At 45.5% G+C, this 17,984-nt stretch overlaps 2 protein-coding genes across 7 annotated transcripts; one reads left to right on the forward strand and one right to left on the reverse strand.

Moving 5' to 3' along the window:
• Positions 1-1,594: 1,594 nt before the first annotated feature.
• Tk (tachykinin) lies at positions 1,595-17,039 on the forward strand. Of its 2 annotated transcripts, none has more exons than XM_076438158.1 (7): positions 1,595-1,751; positions 14,578-14,764; positions 14,831-15,082; positions 15,332-15,610; positions 15,760-15,910; positions 16,086-16,320; positions 16,462-17,039. In XM_076438158.1, exons 2-6 carry the CDS (start codon positions 14,579-14,581, stop codon positions 16,253-16,255), a joined length of 1,038 nt encoding a protein of 345 aa, XP_076294273.1. In that variant the 5' UTR covers positions 1,595-1,751; position 14,578; the 3' UTR covers positions 16,256-16,320; positions 16,462-17,039. The 2 variants fall into 2 exon arrangements, with proteins under 2 accessions (XP_076294273.1, XP_076294272.1); XM_076438157.1 differs by having other exon boundaries at positions 1,596-1,751; positions 15,760-15,958.
• Positions 1,708-14,958, reverse strand: LOC143215741 (uncharacterized). Of its 5 annotated transcripts, none has more exons than XR_013010431.1 (7): positions 14,821-14,958; positions 14,496-14,750; positions 11,628-14,383; positions 11,307-11,565; positions 3,223-3,308; positions 2,115-2,164; positions 1,708-2,036 (listed from the first exon to the last, which is right to left on the reverse strand). XR_013010431.1 is itself a non-coding variant. In XM_076438137.1 (6 exons), exons 3-5 carry the CDS (start codon positions 12,365-12,367, stop codon positions 3,252-3,254), a joined length of 1,056 nt encoding a protein of 351 aa, XP_076294252.1. In that variant the 5' UTR covers positions 12,368-14,383; positions 14,496-14,750; positions 14,821-14,958; the 3' UTR covers positions 1,708-2,164; positions 3,223-3,251. The 5 variants fall into 5 exon arrangements, 2 of the variants coding, with proteins under 2 accessions (XP_076294252.1, XP_076294251.1); XR_013010430.1 differs by having other exon boundaries at positions 3,165-3,308; XR_013010429.1 differs by having other exon boundaries at positions 2,115-3,308.
• Positions 17,040-17,984: the final 945 nt, after the last annotated feature.

Consider the following 17,984-nt stretch of genomic DNA (forward strand, 5'->3'; position numbering starts at 1 on the left):
TTTGGAAACGGACGTGATCGAACCACGACTGATCGAAAAGTAGCAGTTCACGCCATCCATATCTTTCATTTTCCACCTTGCGTCGCGAATTAACACGATCTTCCGATCCCTTGAAAACGAGCCGACGAACGCATGAATGGAACGACACGGCTGTTTTGCGTTGCAAAACTGACGCATAAAAATTGTAGAGTTGAAATTATACTTTCGAGGAATCGTGAAATGCGCAAGCAGTAGCCGCCACGCCACCAGGGTGTATTTTCTCTCTCGGAAGATGGTAACGGCGCGCGACCATGGTAGATCGAGCGTGTAACTAATGCCAGTTTCTTCTCGTAGAAACTGCATACCGAATGTCCTCGAACTCACGAGGAAAAACTTCTCGTACCGTCTTTCATTCTTCTCTGGGCCGGCCTTCTCTCCGATTCCTCTATCCTGGTGGTGACCATGATAATTGTGCCATCGTAGGAACAGGGGTAGGCACCATAGGGAGTAGAAATATAAATCTAAACAGAAAGTATTTTAATCAGAACCTCGAATCGATTCTGTTCAAACATCGCTAACGCGATACTTGTGTTCGGTCTGATCGGGAATTGACCGAACCATCTGCTCCCCCGATTTCAAAGTATCTGTTTCGCCGAATGGTTTCATTATCTTTATTTGTTGACGGTAGCGCGATACGGAAACCTGTTCTGAACCAACCGGCTGTCGCTTTTGCGTCTGGCGCGTATATTGCACCTGCGTGTACCTGTACGTTTCGAGTACAGACACACGCGTGTCCAGATACTGTAAAATCGCGATCTAGCCCCCTGAGGATCTCCACGATCACTGTCCCTTCGCCTACCCCTTCCACTGGGGGGCATCTCCGCGAGGGGCTAAGAACCTCGAGCTTTCTGTTGTCGGCCACACGGTCCGTGTCTACATGCTGTCCTTTTCTACAGTGCCAGTGGAATGAGTCAACCGGACGGCACGCTGTCGCATTCCTTTCGAATTCCTGCCAGGAGACAAGTTGCGAGGCACGGAGAGTAACTTCGAATTTCCAAGAAAGGATCAAAATTGCACCCTCTCTCGACCGACTCGGCTTCGTGCAACTTAGAATACATTGATCGTACCTCGGCCACATATAATACGATGAACCGGTATGAATATTCATTGAAACTCCTGTAACAACTGCATTAATCGTGTAGAATGTACAGAATCGTTAGGTCGTCTACTAACAATGTTCCCTTGTTATCCAGCGCTGTTGTACTTCGCGCATTAACAATCTTATCCAATGATCCTTAATTTCCGTAGAACCCCTGACACTGACGTCATAGCAGCCTGCAAAACAAAATGACCGAAAAGCAACAACCGCCAGATGGATCATTGTACATGTAATTACAGATCCCGTCTGTCCTTCGCGTCCGACTCGTCGGGATATTGTAGATCGCAAGTTTCCCGTGTCCGGCAGACAGGTATTTATGACGAAAAGGGTACGCGATCTGATTTCTGTCTCTAACGTAACGGTGGTGCAGACTCTGCTCTCCGATTGGTCCCACTGATCTGTGACGTCACTACGCCGGCCTATGTATAAGGTGAAGCACGCGGAGCGCCAGTTCATCGTTGTCCGTCACGTCGAGAAGGTCTTACCTCTTTGAACCGCTTCAGAGTTCTGTGAACGTGAACCGAAGAGACACGTCTTCGCCTCGAGACGATCGTCCGAGCAAAACCACTTTCCTGCCTGGTCGAAAATATACTTTTCTGTCTACCTGAGAAAGGTAGGAGATCATCAGTACTTTTGTTTTTTTTTTTCGTTTAACGAGCAACGTCGGATTAAGGAGCCGTAATCATTACGCCAAGTTGCTCGGTAATTGAAGAGCAGCCAATTCCAAGAGCTCGACCGTCGAACGCGCGATGGAACGTGGGAAATGGTCTGTGTCGACGCACCCTCCGCGATCCTCCTTTGACACGCCGCTTAAACACCCCCGGTGATAATAGACAATTCGCTCTTCGGCACCGTTCTTCAATCCTCTGCACTCGGGAAACTAAACATTTCTTCCAACCTAAAATAATTCCATTTTATATGATATTTTTCATTTGATGGATATGCAATTGATATGATACCTCATACAATACTTTACCCTTTGCACTCGGAGCTGTTTTAACTCGGAAATGAAACATTTCTCCCGACCTAGAATAATCCCATTCTACATTAATTTCTTTCTTTGTATGAATGTGAAATTGATATAATACCTCATACAATACTTGAATGTTTAGCAACTGATTAGTAGACTCCGGATGTTTATGCAAAATAAGAAGTTTGCGCATCAATTGCAAGACGCACGAGCTAAATATAAATTTATCTGCTCTTTATTCACTTGCTCTGTTTTGTTATAAATGCATCAAATCCGGAGTCTACTGATCAGACACCGACATATTTGATAATGTAAACAATATTTTGGATAATGGTACAGCAGTTTTTAACCCCGACTCTTAAAATCGAATCGGCGAACGTAAAGTTTCGAGCACTCGGCTGGCAGCCCGCGCTCGCGCATGCTCGACGTTTTTAATTCCCGTGTGTTCCTTTCTGTCGTCTTGGGAAAATGAAAAGTTGCATTTCGTTCTACGTATCTAACTTGCGCCGTGCTCTGTCATAAATTTCGAGCACACACTGTTCGCACGTGTATTTGTTCCCGAAGACTAACATTATACTTTTCTGTAGGTAGATACACCGGGTATTTTCCCGTACATTCTCCACAAAAGGCAAAGTTCCTCGAAACAATAGGTATGGTCGTGTTGCGTATTATTATCGGCATGCAGTATACATACATAAACGGTATACGTAGGTACTGAAACGCTCGCCTCGAACGAGCACGGATGAGATGCATTTTAACGTGGCAGGGTTGAGCTACCGATACTAGCCCCGGAAATCGGTACCGTTCAGGGAACCGTACGTTTCTGTTCGTAGATACAGGTGCACAGCACAGTTTCCCATTAAAAAACGTCCAGACAAGCATAACATTCGCAGAACAGCAAAGGCGAGAATCTACAAACAGTTTTACGAACGTTGGAAACACGCTCGACAACCGGTTTGAACCAATAAAAATATTGTTCGGTTACGTTGCAAAGGGCGTTCCGTTACCGTGATAAAACGACGCTTGAATTTGTTGGAACGGAATTCAGTCGGTTACCTCTGGGAATGTAAACTTTCGTTTCGAATTGTCCATCCTCCGGGATAATTGAACGTACCATGCACCTCTGAATCCCTTCTCGCGGTGCTACTCCGGTTCTCGAGCCACTCGACGCTCGGCACTCGGCGCTCGCCGGTCATCTTCCTGCAAAACGTTTACCGAATTAACCATCGCCGCACGTGCTTTTATAATTGTCTGCGTCCAGCTCGTTTCTATAATAAATTCCACGAGTGTTCTAGTTCTAGTTCGTGTGTCCTCCTGGAACCACCCCCACCCTGTCGGACACCCCCTTTAGCGTTAGAACATAATTTACACCGTTTGCAATTGATTGCGACACGATCTGGTCTCCTAGCAAACTTAGAGTGACTTCTACTAATATTCGGACACTCTTAAATTGACGATAACTTTTTGAATATTGGATCCCAACAAAAACATCCTGTAAACAGGAGCCAAGTTCCTGTGGCCGTAAAAACTTGTGAGATCAAACAAAATACGGCCAAGTTCGTTAGCTTAGAAATAGCTCTTGCAATACTGAAAAACGCGTTTGTAAAAATTAGTTTAAAAGAACGCTATTTAATTTTTAAAGAGCTACATGGAGGGCTAAATTATTCAAACTTGGCCGCTACCTTCTATGGCCATTGGTTTAAAAAGTAACGTACAAAACGTACTTTTAAAATTTTCAATATGGGCCCACATTAAAAAGCTGTAAAATGCAACTTTTAGTATACTCTCTGCAATTCCGACAAATAGCAATTTTTGAAAAAATTTCTTTTCGCATCCTGCAGTAAACTAACTGCTCTAGCTTCGCAAAAAAGTTTAAATCCGAATATTAATGGCAGTAAAATAAGTTCAGATGTCCGGATATTAATGGTAGTCACTGTACCCGCGATTTCCAACGAGATTGCACCTTGCCAGGTGACGAGAGCGGAAACAGCGGACACGCGGACGTTCGGAGGTTCTTAATCACGCTTCGGAAAGAAGCCGGATCCCTACCGGAATATTTTTCCCGTTCGCAATTACGAATAATTTGTCTGCGTATAAAGGATATTGTACATTGTACACCGTTAGAAGAAGGGAGAGCGAATTGAAGATCGCGCGGCGGGATCGCTACATCTTGATTTCCCAGATAATCAGTCGACTGTTCTCTCCCTTCTTCCCTCCTTTATTCTTTCGTTTTCCCTTTGGCTCGTTTAATCATTTCTCCGGTTTGCTTTTCCGTTCTCCTTTTAGCGGTTGTCGGTGCGACGCGACGCGACGTTTGAAAGCAGTACGCCCGCGCCCGGCTGTTTACGCGCTTGGCGAAAGAGTTCGAGGAAAGATTCCGCGTATCGTAAATACAATGTAACGGTAGATGCTATCTAGTCCGGATCGGTATATCTTCGGCATCAACCCGTTACAATTCTTAATTAAAAGTTTCGCGATACTATTACCGTAGCACCGAATTTATTATGACCGAACCGGGCTCGTTTCGACCAGCATTCTTGAGGAATTTCCCCTCCTTCGAATCCAACGTAATCGTTTTAAGGCGGTAGACTCGTTTCTGGGATTGCAAGGGTGCGGGACTTTTCAGTAGCCGAAGGCGCTAGATTACTGAGAAACCCCATCTTTGCATTATCGAGAAATGAGAAGGCGCATGCTGCCGAATAATGCAAATTACGCCTCGTAAACGTAATAGGAAATTTGGGGGCGATTGCGGCATAGGTCGAGCTTTCATCTAGCGCTTGTAACTACTGAAAAACCCCATCCTTGCATTATCGAGAAATGAGAAGGCGCATGTTGCCGAATAATGCAAATTGCGCCTCGTAAACGTAAAAATAGGAAAGGGGGCGATTACGGCACAGGTCAATCTTTCATCTAGCGCTTGTGACTACTGAAAATGTTTGCGACCCCGCACACTTGCAATCCTGGAAACGAGACTGTATCCTGAAAGCGGCCCAGTTACCAGCGTCGTGTTGGTCCGACGCGACGGCTCCGTCTGACACGCGGTAGTTTACACTACTGATAGCGTGTAGTACCCACGGTATTTCCCGTATGCTGTATACCATAACGGAATAAACGAAAAACTAGAGAGGTCATGGTCTCGAGATGTGGAAGACGATAAATTGGAGAAAATTGTCTGGCAAATCGGCGATTGGCCGCCAGTCCCGAAGATACACAATTTCGTTCTTAGTCGTGACCTCTGTGGTTATTGTTGTCGTCGTCGACTGGATAAGCAACGAATTTCCTCATTGCGAGTTAACTGGTTTACTAATCCTTTTGTAATTGGATATTTCTCTGTTACTTCTCGGACTTGATCGAACTCCTCGTTCACCGGGGAGACACTTTAAACGAGCTTGCTACGCAACATCGACGTGCGATTACGATCTTCGTGATTGTTTCCAAAATGATCTAATATCGGTTTAACGACTCCGCGAACGCGATTCGTGGAGTAATAATAATAAACAAAACGGACGGGTCGATTTTCGTAAATGACAGCTTTTGACAAGGTTTATTGTTGTATTATTATAGATTGTTGGATTCGTCTTGATACCAGTTAGAATACTACGAAAGTAAAAGAGATATGTCAATATTTAAAAAATTAAGGTCACCTTCATTTTCTGTAAAGAAAAAATTGTTTATATTCAAGTTTATAGAAAAGTGAATACTGTCATCTTTCGTTCGAACCATTCTTTTTGCCGGATCATCGGAAATATTTGAAAAATCTTGTTAAAAGGGTTCTTGTATGTAAGAGAAAAGAAAATTTTCTTCAGAAAGTTTTTCCCGGACCATTGTGCAACCGTCGGTCGACAGTTCGACTGCACGCGGGTTCGAGTTGATGGAACCATAGTTCGCAGGGATTCACAGTTTCGGAAGGGTCCTGCCACGAAAGGAGATCGAGTTCAACTGGTCTGTTTGTTCGTCAAACGTTGTTTGCCGGCGCTGTTTCGCGTAATTGCGTGTACACGTCCACGTACCGGTGTAAACGATGTACGTACTTGCATTCGATAATAACCGGACACGGTTATTTTCTTCGAAAACGTAAAATTCAATTACCAGGTTGAAGTCTTGAAAAAAAAAGTTTGTAGTTCGTAGGGACGTGGTCGTCTGTCGCGTGTCGTGCTCTGTATGTCGGACGTTAGATGTCGGATGCTTAGATATCGCATGACGCATGTCGGATGTGACTGGGATAGATGTGAAAACGGCAGAAGAAACCCATCCAAAATATTATCTGGCAGACATGTGACAAATCACCAGAAGTCACCGTTAAACATGATATTGTAGGTTGTGCGTACGCTGAACGCCGCGAGGTAAATCATTCTAAACCGTCTTCTAAGCTAACGCGATTCTTATTGAAACATTTCGACCGGAATATGCGCCATTCTTCGAAAAATTAAGTCGCACGACTGGGAATATGAAAATTGTTTCCGCCAACACGGTTCCAATGGAAGAAGGAGAGCAGAGAGAGGGGGAACATCGGTATTTGACGCCTAATCCTATTAATTGTAGCGCAAAAATGAATACATAACTAAAGAAACTTCTTGACGGTTTCAGACGAGTATTAAACTTGCAAATTGCTATGCAATCTTCAATAGGTGAACCCCCACCCTCGACCCTCTTTCTCGGTCGTTCTCTCTCAACGGAAAAAGCTTTTAAGACGATCGTTAGTTTTTTCAAAGCTGTTCAGCCTGAACGGTTCAGGCCCGCCAGTATTAACAATACGAGTATGAAAAAATAAAACTTGAATTTCGCGTTTATATCGAGTAAATCGAGTCGGGTAAATTCTGCATCCGCCTCTCTTACTTTTTCAGCAGCGTCTTCAGCTTTCTCGTTGCTCGATAATCCGAGAAACGTTGGCTTCACGTACCTCCAGTACGCTTGAGTATTTTTGAGACGTTGGAAGGACTAGTTTACTATCTAGTGCGTAAATAATAATTTTTCTTTCAATTGTTATTGGTCGCAATTGCGAAGGAACAAGTAAAGGTCACGGTTTTCAATTTTTTTGATCTGTGGCTGTAATGTAAACGTTCCCCATATTCTGCAATATTTCAATCGAATCTTCTATCTTCTTTCTATCCCGTTGATATCGAATGTTCTTTGATTTTGACACAAACTTCATCCCTTTGTCTCAGCGTGCGCCGCCAGGAAAATCGTATTCGCAAACACGAACATAGGGGACAGCAGGGAACAGCAGGGAATGAGAAAATATAATGCGTGACACACCCCTTGTCACACTTTCCTTTCGCTGGAAGGTCGTAGGAAAAGAATGAAATCGTCGGTCGTATGCCTTCCGGCTATTTGGCTTGTTTCGTTGCCCGAAACGTGTTTGCACTGTCGAATGTAGCGCACCTTCTCTTCTCTAGTTCTGCCCAACGTTCTTTTCGAATCGGATTCGCGTGTTTTCACGCATGAAATCGATTTATGTACCGGCAGAAGTAATCACTGAAACGAGGGAGAGGATCGAAGTAATCCGTTAGACGTTGTATCAGCATCTCAGAGTATTATCGATAAGAAATTGCTCTCGTTGAGAAATCCGTCGACACAACTGTGTGTGTTTGTGTGTGTGCGACGATCTTCAATTATAATAACCACACGACCCCTGATCGGTGACCTCTGTCACAATATTACTCCTACGTTTCCCTGTGCAACACGTCTACACAAGTTTCAAGTCGTGTTTCGGTGAAAAGTAAGCTGATCGAACTGCGTCAGCGGCGGGTTGCTCATCTTGAAGAAGTTCCGCGTACAAAGCTCGTTAGAATGTCACCCGTTCGAATGTTATTGGACACATATTCGATTATACTCGCTTCTCGAATCATCCTTTGAAATTACAGAATCCTGTGACACGTTAGGATTTGCGATACGCGATACGCGATACGTGATACGACAGTGGCATGCATCCGGATACCGATTAACGAGAAATCTCGTTTAGCGCTCGTCAAGTCCTCGCGTACGCGCGTTACGTATCTAGTTAAAGCCCGAATAAACCGAACTATCCTTTCTGTTTTTCTTCGTGTGAACCGCGACTTAGTTCTTCTCTCTTTGAATTGAAAAAATAAAAGAAAATATACTAATGAAATAGTAAGTATTAATCAAGAACGGAGGTGTCTTATTACGGAAAGTTGTTAGTCGGTCATCACGAGCTAGCCAACCGTATCTGGAACGTGCCGGTAACGTTCGGTGCGAGTAACTCGACAATATTCACGTTCAGTCTATTCGCGCTCCACGTAGCTCTACCATATTCAGAAACACGAAACAATAAGTTCACTTGGTGATGATACGAATGTGGTACCTACAGGGTATGCTTCGTACAAATTTCTCATTGACGCTGGCGTTGACGCTGGTGCCGGCGTTCGCGTTGGCGTAACCCTAAGGGGCAACATTGCACGCGATCAAAGGTTTTAGGTCACGGGATGCAACAGGGATTTGAATGATTCAGCCAACTGTGTACACGCGGACCGTCTTCCGCCGCCGCGCAGATAAATTTTTTCCATGATTCGAACGATCGCAATTAAAGGTCGATGTATACGGACCGTTTCCGTATCGTCACCGTTCCGACAGACAAACAGTAGTATTCATACTATACGCTCGTCGAACGGTACACTCAGGTAAGACGACGACACGTAAAGACTTGCGAAGAAGTGCAAGATAAACGTGCAAAATAAAAATGGTTTGCATCGATTGCAAGAAATAGAAACTGAATCAAATGTTAGGGTAAAGGTACCAGTTACCGTGCCCCACCCGGTTATCGGGCACAAAACAAACTTTCTGGAAATTAATAAAAATGACATGAAGTGCCTAGTATTTATTTCTCCTCCGTATACAAATCAGAAGTATTACAATAACTTTTGTTTAAGATATAGAAAACATTAGTTACAAAACCTTATTCCCCGAGACAACGCAATTTTTCGTTTCCGATTATATATGTAGAAAATGCTAACAAACTGTGACACACCAGAGGATAATAAAGTAATGATTATATTGTGCTGCGGCATGGAAAAAACATTATCACAAATTTCTTGTGTCCTTCGGATTAAAACTTCGTTAATATTTCTTTTGCTTTTTAACAGAATTATCCAGAAAGAATTGACGACACAGAAGAAAGGTTGATAATCAATCATTTATCACAAATAATGCAAAATAAATTACAGAATGCTTTCAAATTAATAAAAAAAACTTCCAAGTCGTCGCTAAACATCCGGTAACTGGTACCTTTACCCTATTTCTTCCCGTAATGATTTTAAAAGAAGAGAAACCATATATTGACATCTTCAATTAAAAAAATTTTTCTAAACGGAGACGGGAAAACCTGTCGTCTAGTCGATTGGAATCGTAACACGGAGCAGACCTCTCAGAGTGAAATGGTCGACAGGAAAACGCCGCAATTAAACTGGAGAATCGTCAAGACCAAATTGACCGAAGTGACCGAGAGAACCGACGTTCCATTAAACTCGTTCGGATCACCCGTTGTTTCCCTGCGGAATAAAAAAAAAGAGAAAAAAAACGCGCGTGCACGGAATCGAATGTATGGCTATTGACATTTTTATCGGCAACGTAACGTCTTTACAGAAGATCGTTGCAAAAAGTTGTGTGTACGTGTCGTTATATTAGTCGCGGTTGTACTTTAAAAGGTTCTAAATTGAGCGCGCGCGTGCGTGCATATACTTGTGCTTTCTCGGCGAGCGCGTAGGCGCATATACAAGCGGATCGTTCGTTGAACGTTTTACAGACGCAGGTTTTTCAATAACGATTCAACCCCGCGATGTCGGCATATTACATAATAGAGCGCGGTTAAATTTACAACGGTTCGGGAGCTAAACGGAGAAATTCTCGCGCGAAGGACACCGTCTTTCTGAGAAATGTGGAACTGGAATTTGGCGTTCTATCGATGCACGATACTTTTACGGTTTCGCGTACATTCAATTGGCAAGAGATGGATCATATGCAGGCGGAGCAAACGTTGAGGGTAGTAGTCGCACGATAATTTCCGCGCGGTATTCGTTCGGGCTTTGGTGGAAGAAGACGGTAAGGTAATAGACCGAGGTGCTATAACCTACGACCTACGACAAACGGTACAACGATTTAACAAACACCGAAGCAATCAAGCTGGACGCACTAAACCCGGCTCGGCTCTGCTCGGTCCGAGTCGCCTCGCTCCGACGTGGTTTGCGTCGACGACTTTGCAATTTACCGCGCAATTTACCGTTTACTCGATTAGCTTGGTTAGCATCTTTCCAGAGGTTGTTATTTCCTTAGAATGTTAAAACTCGGCAGCAGAGGCGAACCGTCGCGTCGCGTCGACCAAACCGTCAGGCCGGTCTAAAATAAAAGGTGTAGTCGAAGGCGACGGTAACCAGCGATCGTTAGGCGCGACACTGCTCGCGGACGAATCTGTTCTCACCGTCGGAAGTGGACGGAAAGATTCGTAAATCATTGGCGCGAATTTTGGTCGGGACACCAGGCCGAACTCTGAAACTTCTGAACGTAGGTGACATCATAACGGAATCCGACACGCGGATTACCCTTGACCACGCAATCGATATTCGAGCTACTTTTATAAAGCGTCAGCGGGGGTCCTTCCTGTCCGCGAGGAGGATAGACGAGTACTTTCTTCAAGTGAACCTTACCGGTGCTATCTTTCGGTTTGGCCACTCTCGAATTCATCTTATTCCTCTTGTCGGACACGGTGGTTTCAACCGGTGTTCGGAACGACTCGCAACAATTCGAGATGCGACGCTCGTGTCGACCGGTCGCGGTTCGTCGATTACGGGATTCGAACAAACGAGAAGGCGTCGCCGTCGTCGAACGTATCGACGCACACTTCCGACACCTCGTCGCTTTTAATTGCCTCGCGGAATCGTTGGCATCGAGGTGAAATGCCGCGCGACGGGAACCACAACTGCAACAGGTTGCATCCGATTCGCTGGTCGCCGTTTCCCGAACGCTTTCGACGTGGCAACACGAGTCGAACCGATGCAGCGTCGGGCGAGCATGTTCGGAACATGTTGCTTGCTCGCAGCTCTTCGCTCGACTTGTTTTCAAAGAGGACTTTCGATCGTCTCGCGCTTTCCGCGTGTTACGCCCTCGCTTCCGCCAATCTATATCGCGAGTTGTACGCCGTTGTGTCATCTGCTTCGAAAAGTGCAGAGATTCGGCGCCTCCACCGACCCGATCGTCTCCATTTCGGTTCCACGGTCGGTCCTGGCCGGCATCGACGATCTTCCTGCAGGGACAATGATACTCCTCGATATGGTGTCTCAGCAGCGAAGCTTTATCTGTTTCGCGAAGGTCATCGAAACGCTCGCGTCTACCGCTGCGTCGAGTGTTGACAAGCTGACACGGACCTGGGTTTTCTTTCCTCTCTTCCTTCGACCTCTGTCCCGGCTCTCCTTCGCGCCTGTGGTCGTGACGCGCGTTCACCCGCCTCCTGAAAGGTGCAATTTATACATTGGCCCGAGTGTTTGTCATCTCGTTTCCGCAAAAGCATACCTCGTTCTCGTACTCGTTCCGTGGAATCCCTTCGCACCGACGTCGTTCCCCGGAAACGCGGAGGTTCGTTTCGAGAATTGAAACGGGTCCTCACGGTCTCGTTCGTCGCGCAACAGCCGCTCGTATAGAAGTATCTCCGAACTGTTCAGATCGTCCACGATAGGAAACACACGGGAGAATCTGTCCGCGATCGCGATCCTGTCGTCTCCGTCTACAATGAGTCGAAAAGCGACAGTGTCTCGCGATTCGGTCCTGTTTGTCTGCTCGCCTGTTACATAAGGAAACGTTTCCGTAGCGAACAACGGCAAGGAGGATCCTTCGCGATACGTTCCCAGTCGATGGTAGCCGCTGTCCGTCTTTCTCAAGCGTTCTATGTCTCCCTCCGACCAACCCTCTCGGATACGGAAGTTCGTCGCCGGCCGAACGTTCGGTTCCGCCTTAATTTTTCGAGGATGTCGTCGGGAAGATTTCTGGGACAGTCTAGGGTGCTCGACGCCGCAATTCTGTCTCGTTGTATTCCAAACCAGCGACGACGACGATTCGACGGCGATTTTAACGGCGTTCCCCTTCCCCGTTATCCTGTAACCTTCCTCATCTTTGTCGCCGACGTCTCGTCGAAACGCTCGCTCGAGTTTCTTGAAGTAATTCAACAGATCCTTCGACTCCAAGATTTCGTGCATGCCCGTTTCCACGCATGGGATTCCATGTACCATTCCATGTCGCGTCTTGTACGCGTTCATGCCACGCAGGAGAACCAACACGAGCAATTTTCCTTCCGTCAACCGTGATCGAACGTATACACGTTTAATTTAATCGCGTTTCAGCGTTAGACATCGCGTCGAGGTTAAATCGACGATGGCAACGACCGATCCCATCGTTGGAAGATTTGTGTAATCGATAATCGTCCTGCAGACAATTTACCGCGATATAATTTACGGCTCACTTGAATTCGAAACGAGGTTAACGGAGTTCGGTCATTCCCGTGATTCGATCGTCGTTGGGGAACGAAGAATCCGATAATATCGCACTGAATCGCGGACGACTGTATCCTAGTCGCGAGATGAACAGTTATTTGTTCATTTAGAATACTGTGCTTGATACATATACACGATATGTCCAATTCTGATCGAAATCGCGATCACCGTCCCGACTCTGATGCTCGATCGAGCGATCTCATCATCGACAACGCCGTCCAAAGGATCCACGATCTCAAAGAAGATGTTCGAAGACTCGTCGAAACTCGTCCGATCGAAATCGCGACTATCCTCGGAGTGTGCGGTCTCTTTTATTGGATAAAGCGATACGTGTCTACGTAAACGAGAAGACTATTCCATGTTTGCGGGGGAAACAAGGTGAACATTATTATTAGCCGATCAAATATTATCGCGTGGTTTGCGCTACTTTTAAACGGCGCGTCGCAATCCTGCTCTCTTGCTTCTACACTAGGCTGCCTTTCGAAACGGCATGACATTTGTATAGCAGCCAGTGAAACCGCAACAAATGTATGTTTTCCCTTTTATTCCACCGAGAAACGTTTCGACGAGTTCGCCGTTCGTTTCGGCCAGGTTCGATAATCGATATGCCGAAAGGTCACACTAAAAACGTGCAGTTTTCGTTGAAAATTTTCTGCTAGATCCAATTAGCAGAAGCATATTAAAACAAATTATCTTACTCGTTACTGTACGTACTCGGATCGCATTTATTATAACATCGTAACCGTGCACCGACGCACGGAAACGCGTGCAGTCGTGGTGACGGTTGCGGTTGCGGTTTCGATTCGAAGTTGACGGCGATGATAAAAGTAAAGATAAAGCTAAAGGTAGAGGTAAAGGTAAAGGTAAAGGTCAGCGTCAATCGCGTTTCGTAACGTGGACAAGCAGCGTTACCTCAAACAACTTGGCGGAGAAGATTGATTGCCGTCGCGAAGAGAAAAGCAACGATTCGGAACCGTTCCGATGTCTCTTTTTACGGGACTAGCACTCGCCGTTATCTACTTTTCTAGTCGTATACGCGAACGTATCGCGCCGTTTCCTGTACAATAAACCGGACAATGTTTCTTTCGTTCTCGCATTGAAATGCAATTTCAAGCGTCGATGCATCGAAGCGTCGCGATAGAATCGCGCGTTATCAACGAACGCGTCTGATCTCGTTTCTCTATTGCTGGTCGTTTTCGTGCGTAAGAGCGAGCGAGAACGATTCGTCGCGTCGACTTGTTTAGAAAAAGGTTTGCCAGATGCGGATCATCGATTTTAAGAGAAATTGTAGGGAGGAGCAGAGAGGTGGCTCGTTTCCAACGATTACACGAGTGACCGATCCGTGAAGAAAAGCTAGCTCACCGCAGACTCTATAGAACACCGGCTGAACGAACCCTACTGCTGCTACTGCTACCGCTTCCCTTGTCTTCTCGCCGCGTAAGCCAGCCGAGCCACCCAATCCAGCCAATCCACCTTGCGACCACCTTCCCCTGTGGTATCGGTTGTCGTTTATATCGGTCGAGCCGACGTTGCGAGGGTTCCTGAGCGTCGTATCGCATCGCATCTCGACGCTCAACGCTCAATTCGCAACGCTTGCCCCATGCCCCTCCATCTTTGCTCGCAAGTTCGTTGATACTCGACCCGATGCCGTGTCCTATTAACATTTAAGCAACGTTTAAACTTACGAAGCGGCAACACGTTGCTTCCGGCGTGTTAGGTTCGTTCCGAAAGTCGAAAGTTCCGAGAGCAGTCCGAGAATGGCGAGCGGCCGGCCGGTCACACCTGTAAATATGCAGTAAATCGAGTTTCGAGCATAGTGAGACGCGTGACGATGACAGATAGCCGTCACAAGGGAGACGCGTGACGATGACAGATACGCGGACAACCAACTTGCCTCCGTTTCATCAATTTGTCAATTTGTGAATACGATACAGGCGATATCTAGGGACCGGAAATAACGCGTTCCTCTGTTACAGGATGATCGTTCGTTCGAGCCTTTGCTTGGTAGCGACCATTGTGTTTACGTTCGCCGATGACCCATCGTCGAACAGTGTCCTCTCCGTGAAACGCGATCCTCTGGACCTTGAAGGAATGCGCGAGAAGAAGGATTTCGTGTCTTCGGAAGACGGCGGAATCGCCAAGCGAGCACCTATGGGTTTCCAGGTAAATTAAAATGGCGCGCAACCGGATAGATGTAAATACATATTATACATACATACATGTCCGCAGGGCATGCGAGGAAAGAAGGATTCGATGCCGGCCGACATCGAGCACGATCTTCTTTCGGAGAACGTTGACAAACGCGCACCCATGGGTTTCCAAGGCACCAGGGGTAAAAAGGACAGTTTAAACTCCGATTTGGAGGATGCTTATGTTCCAGGCGACACGTACGAGAAGAGAGCATTCTATAAACAAGACGAACATTACAAGCGCGCCCCGATGGGATTTCAAGGGACGAGAGGCAAGAAATCTCTCGAAGAGGTAAACGGCCGCCTCCGTACGATCTAACATTGTTCACACGTAATGCATGCATACATACGACATACACAGGTACACCTTTACATCTACATCGATCAACGAGATTGCGTTGGGTTGCTCATTTCGCTGTACCACGATACAGATTCACGGTCGATGGAATTGTTACAATCATCACACCATCATCAACCATTACACTCGATTCGTTTCATTGCAAGCCGGCCCGTTTAAACGATACTTGTAACACGCGAACAGATCTTGAACGAAATTGAAAAGAGGAATACTATGGGCTACCAAGATACCAGAGACCCGGATACGTACTCGTTCGATTACTCGGAGGACTATGACACGAGAATACCGTCGATTATGGTTGGCAGATTCCAAGAGGATGGTCTCCGCGACAAGAAAGACGAGATTCTAGCGGAGTGGGAGAAGAGAGCGCCGATGGGCTTCCAAGGAATGAGAGGAAAGAAGGCGATTCTCGACGCTATAGAGCAGCAACTCGAGAAGAGAGCGCTTATAGCCGGCTTCCACGTTAGTATATGATCTTGATCGTAATTCTTCGTCTTCATCTTCTTCTTCATTTTCACCTTGATCGATCGAATCACCATCGATCGATATTTACTAGAGTTACCTGTAACATTTACAATTTGGCATATTGAAAATCTTACGTAATTTTTCAGGGAATGCGCGGTAAGAAGGACGATCCCTTCGGCAGCTATCTCGATTACTCTATCAATCCGTCCGAGTACGCGAAGAGGAGTACAGATTTTCACGAAAGAGACGCTAGCGATTCATTCAAGAGAGGTCGAATGGGTTTCCACGGGATGAGAGGTAAAAGAGACGCGTCGCAGATTTACGGAGTCGGTTCGAGCTACCAAGGTGATGTCCGCTCCGCAGACATTGACGTAAACTTTCTCATTGTCCGAGTGTTGCGCGTCGCGTCGGCACTTTCTTCCGCTTTTAACATTAACTTCGCTTAGTTTGTTCCGTCGCTTTATTTTTGCAGGGACGAACAACGATCGAGCAAACAATGAGGCTGCTTACGAAATTGCGAAACGATCGCCGTTCAGATATGTCGGTGTCCGAGGTAAAAAGAACCCGCGATGGGAGTTCCGTGGAAAGTTCGTCGGGGTCAGAGGCAAGAAATCGTCGTTGCAACACCGATCCGTCTTTTAACGTGTTCGATGTATCGCATTGAACGCAACGAACAAATGCGATCGAAAAATCGTCGATGTCACTAGGTAAAATTCGACGCGCGATGCGTACGCGCATGCGTATACATACGTATGTGACCGTACGTGTATGTACGTGTATGTACCATGCGTGTACCATGTACCGACCGAACTGGCAATGAACGAATAAAACCATTGTTTCTGTTTTAGATACATATTCAGCGATGGTGTTGTCGATAACGATGTTTCTGTTGGTAACGACAAACGCGTAACAATAGCGTTAACATTAGAGTTTGCGTTTCTTTCTCGTAACTTGTATTCGATGGCGATCCACTTGACAAAATGCGCGTATAATATGGAATCGGTTTCGTCGAGGTTATCAAATTATTTTCCCGCTCGAGAATCTCGTCGCGAAACGGTATTGGCAACGTATTAAGGGGTAGACTCGTTTCTTGGATTGCAAGAATGCGGATGCGCCTTCTCATTTCTCGATAATGCAAACATGGGTCTTTTCAATTAAAAGATTAATCTAGACCGTTGTCTTCCTGAAAAGTCCTATTTTTGACGTTTACGAGGCGTAATTTGTAGTATTCAACACAGGAGGTTGTGTAATTTAAGATAAATGAAATAAAAGTAGATAAAAGAAGTAAGATAAAAGAAATAGGAGTATTGCTAGTAGTAGTCAAGCGTGTGTATGTGTGCGGTATGGAAATGAGTGAGTGATGAAGTAGAATGTAAAATCAAGTCCATTTCTCAGCTGCGAAGCCGAAGTAAATAAATGTAATAATGCCAATTACACCTCGTAAACGTAAAAATAGGAATTTTGCGGGCAATCACGGCCTAGATTGATCTATTATCCAGCGTTTTTGACTACTGAAAAACCCCATCTTTGCATTATCGAGAACTGAGAAGGCGCATCCTGCACCCTTGCAATCCTGGAAAAACGAGTCTAACCTCTTAATGCATACGCTTTCGTAGCAAGTTACATATAGTATCGAATGTATGTATATACATAATAGTTACCTGTTCCTATTCCTATTCCTACACCGTTCCGTTATTCTACGACGCGTATGTATGAATGTATGTATGTATGCATGCATGTATATATATATGGTGGATACGCTTGAAGCTTCCACGGATAAGAAATACACGGACGCTTCGTTTTCGGCTAGCTCTTTGTTTTGCAGGTTATGCGGTTGAATCAAATCAACAATGAAAGATGTATACGAAATGATAGCTGGCAATTCTATTTTCCTCCGGCGATTACAGAAACAAACGATAGATCGATATGTATGCAGGGTGTCCCAAAATTGTTGTGCTTCTTATTTCAAGTAACTTTTCCCTTTGCGAAAATTTTGCCGCGGTATCGGACGGTAAACAGGGACCAACGACAGCGCGGTTACATTTGAGTGTGGCGTCGGTATTGGCCGAGCTGTAATCCGTCAATAGTAGTCGTGTGCGATTGGTCCGTGTTTTTCGTGAATTTTCGCAAAGGAAAAAGTCACTTGAAATCGGGTATCATCTTTCGAGGAAGTATAAAATTTTCGGGACACCTTGTATACACGTACGGTCGATCAACGTTCTCGACGGAATAACGTATTATGTATTATACATTTGTATTACGTTGTCTCGCCGATTTTCTTTGGTTGCGCGCTTTCAACGAAACTGATATCGCTTCGAATTTCGACGGAAAATAAAGAAAAGAATAGAAGGGATCATGCGAACAACCAGTT

The sequence above is a fragment of the Lasioglossum baleicum genome, chromosome 14 (assembly GCF_051020765.1).
Source record: "Lasioglossum baleicum chromosome 14, iyLasBale1, whole genome shotgun sequence".
Classification (NCBI taxonomy): domain Eukaryota; kingdom Metazoa; phylum Arthropoda; class Insecta; order Hymenoptera; family Halictidae; genus Lasioglossum; species Lasioglossum baleicum.

Excerpts from the sequence above, each read along its gene's own strand:
- LOC143215741 (XM_076438136.1), bottom strand. The coding sequence starts at position 12,367 with ATGAACGCGTACAAGACGCGACATGGAATGGTACATGGAATCCCATGC. Across the intron at positions 11,566-11,627 it reads GGAACGAGTACGAGAACGAG|GAGGCGGGTGAACGCGCGTC; the intron begins GTATGCTTTTGC and ends TGCACCTTTCAG.
- Tk (XM_076438157.1), top strand. The coding sequence starts at position 14,579 with ATGATCGTTCGTTCGAGCCTTTGCTTGGTAGCGACCATTGTGTTTACG. Across the intron at positions 15,083-15,331 it reads GCAAGAAATCTCTCGAAGAG|ATCTTGAACGAAATTGAAAA; the intron begins GTAAACGGCCGC and ends ACACGCGAACAG. Across the intron at positions 15,959-16,085 it reads AGTCGGTTCGAGCTACCAAG|GGACGAACAACGATCGAGCA; the intron begins GTGATGTCCGCT and ends TTATTTTTGCAG.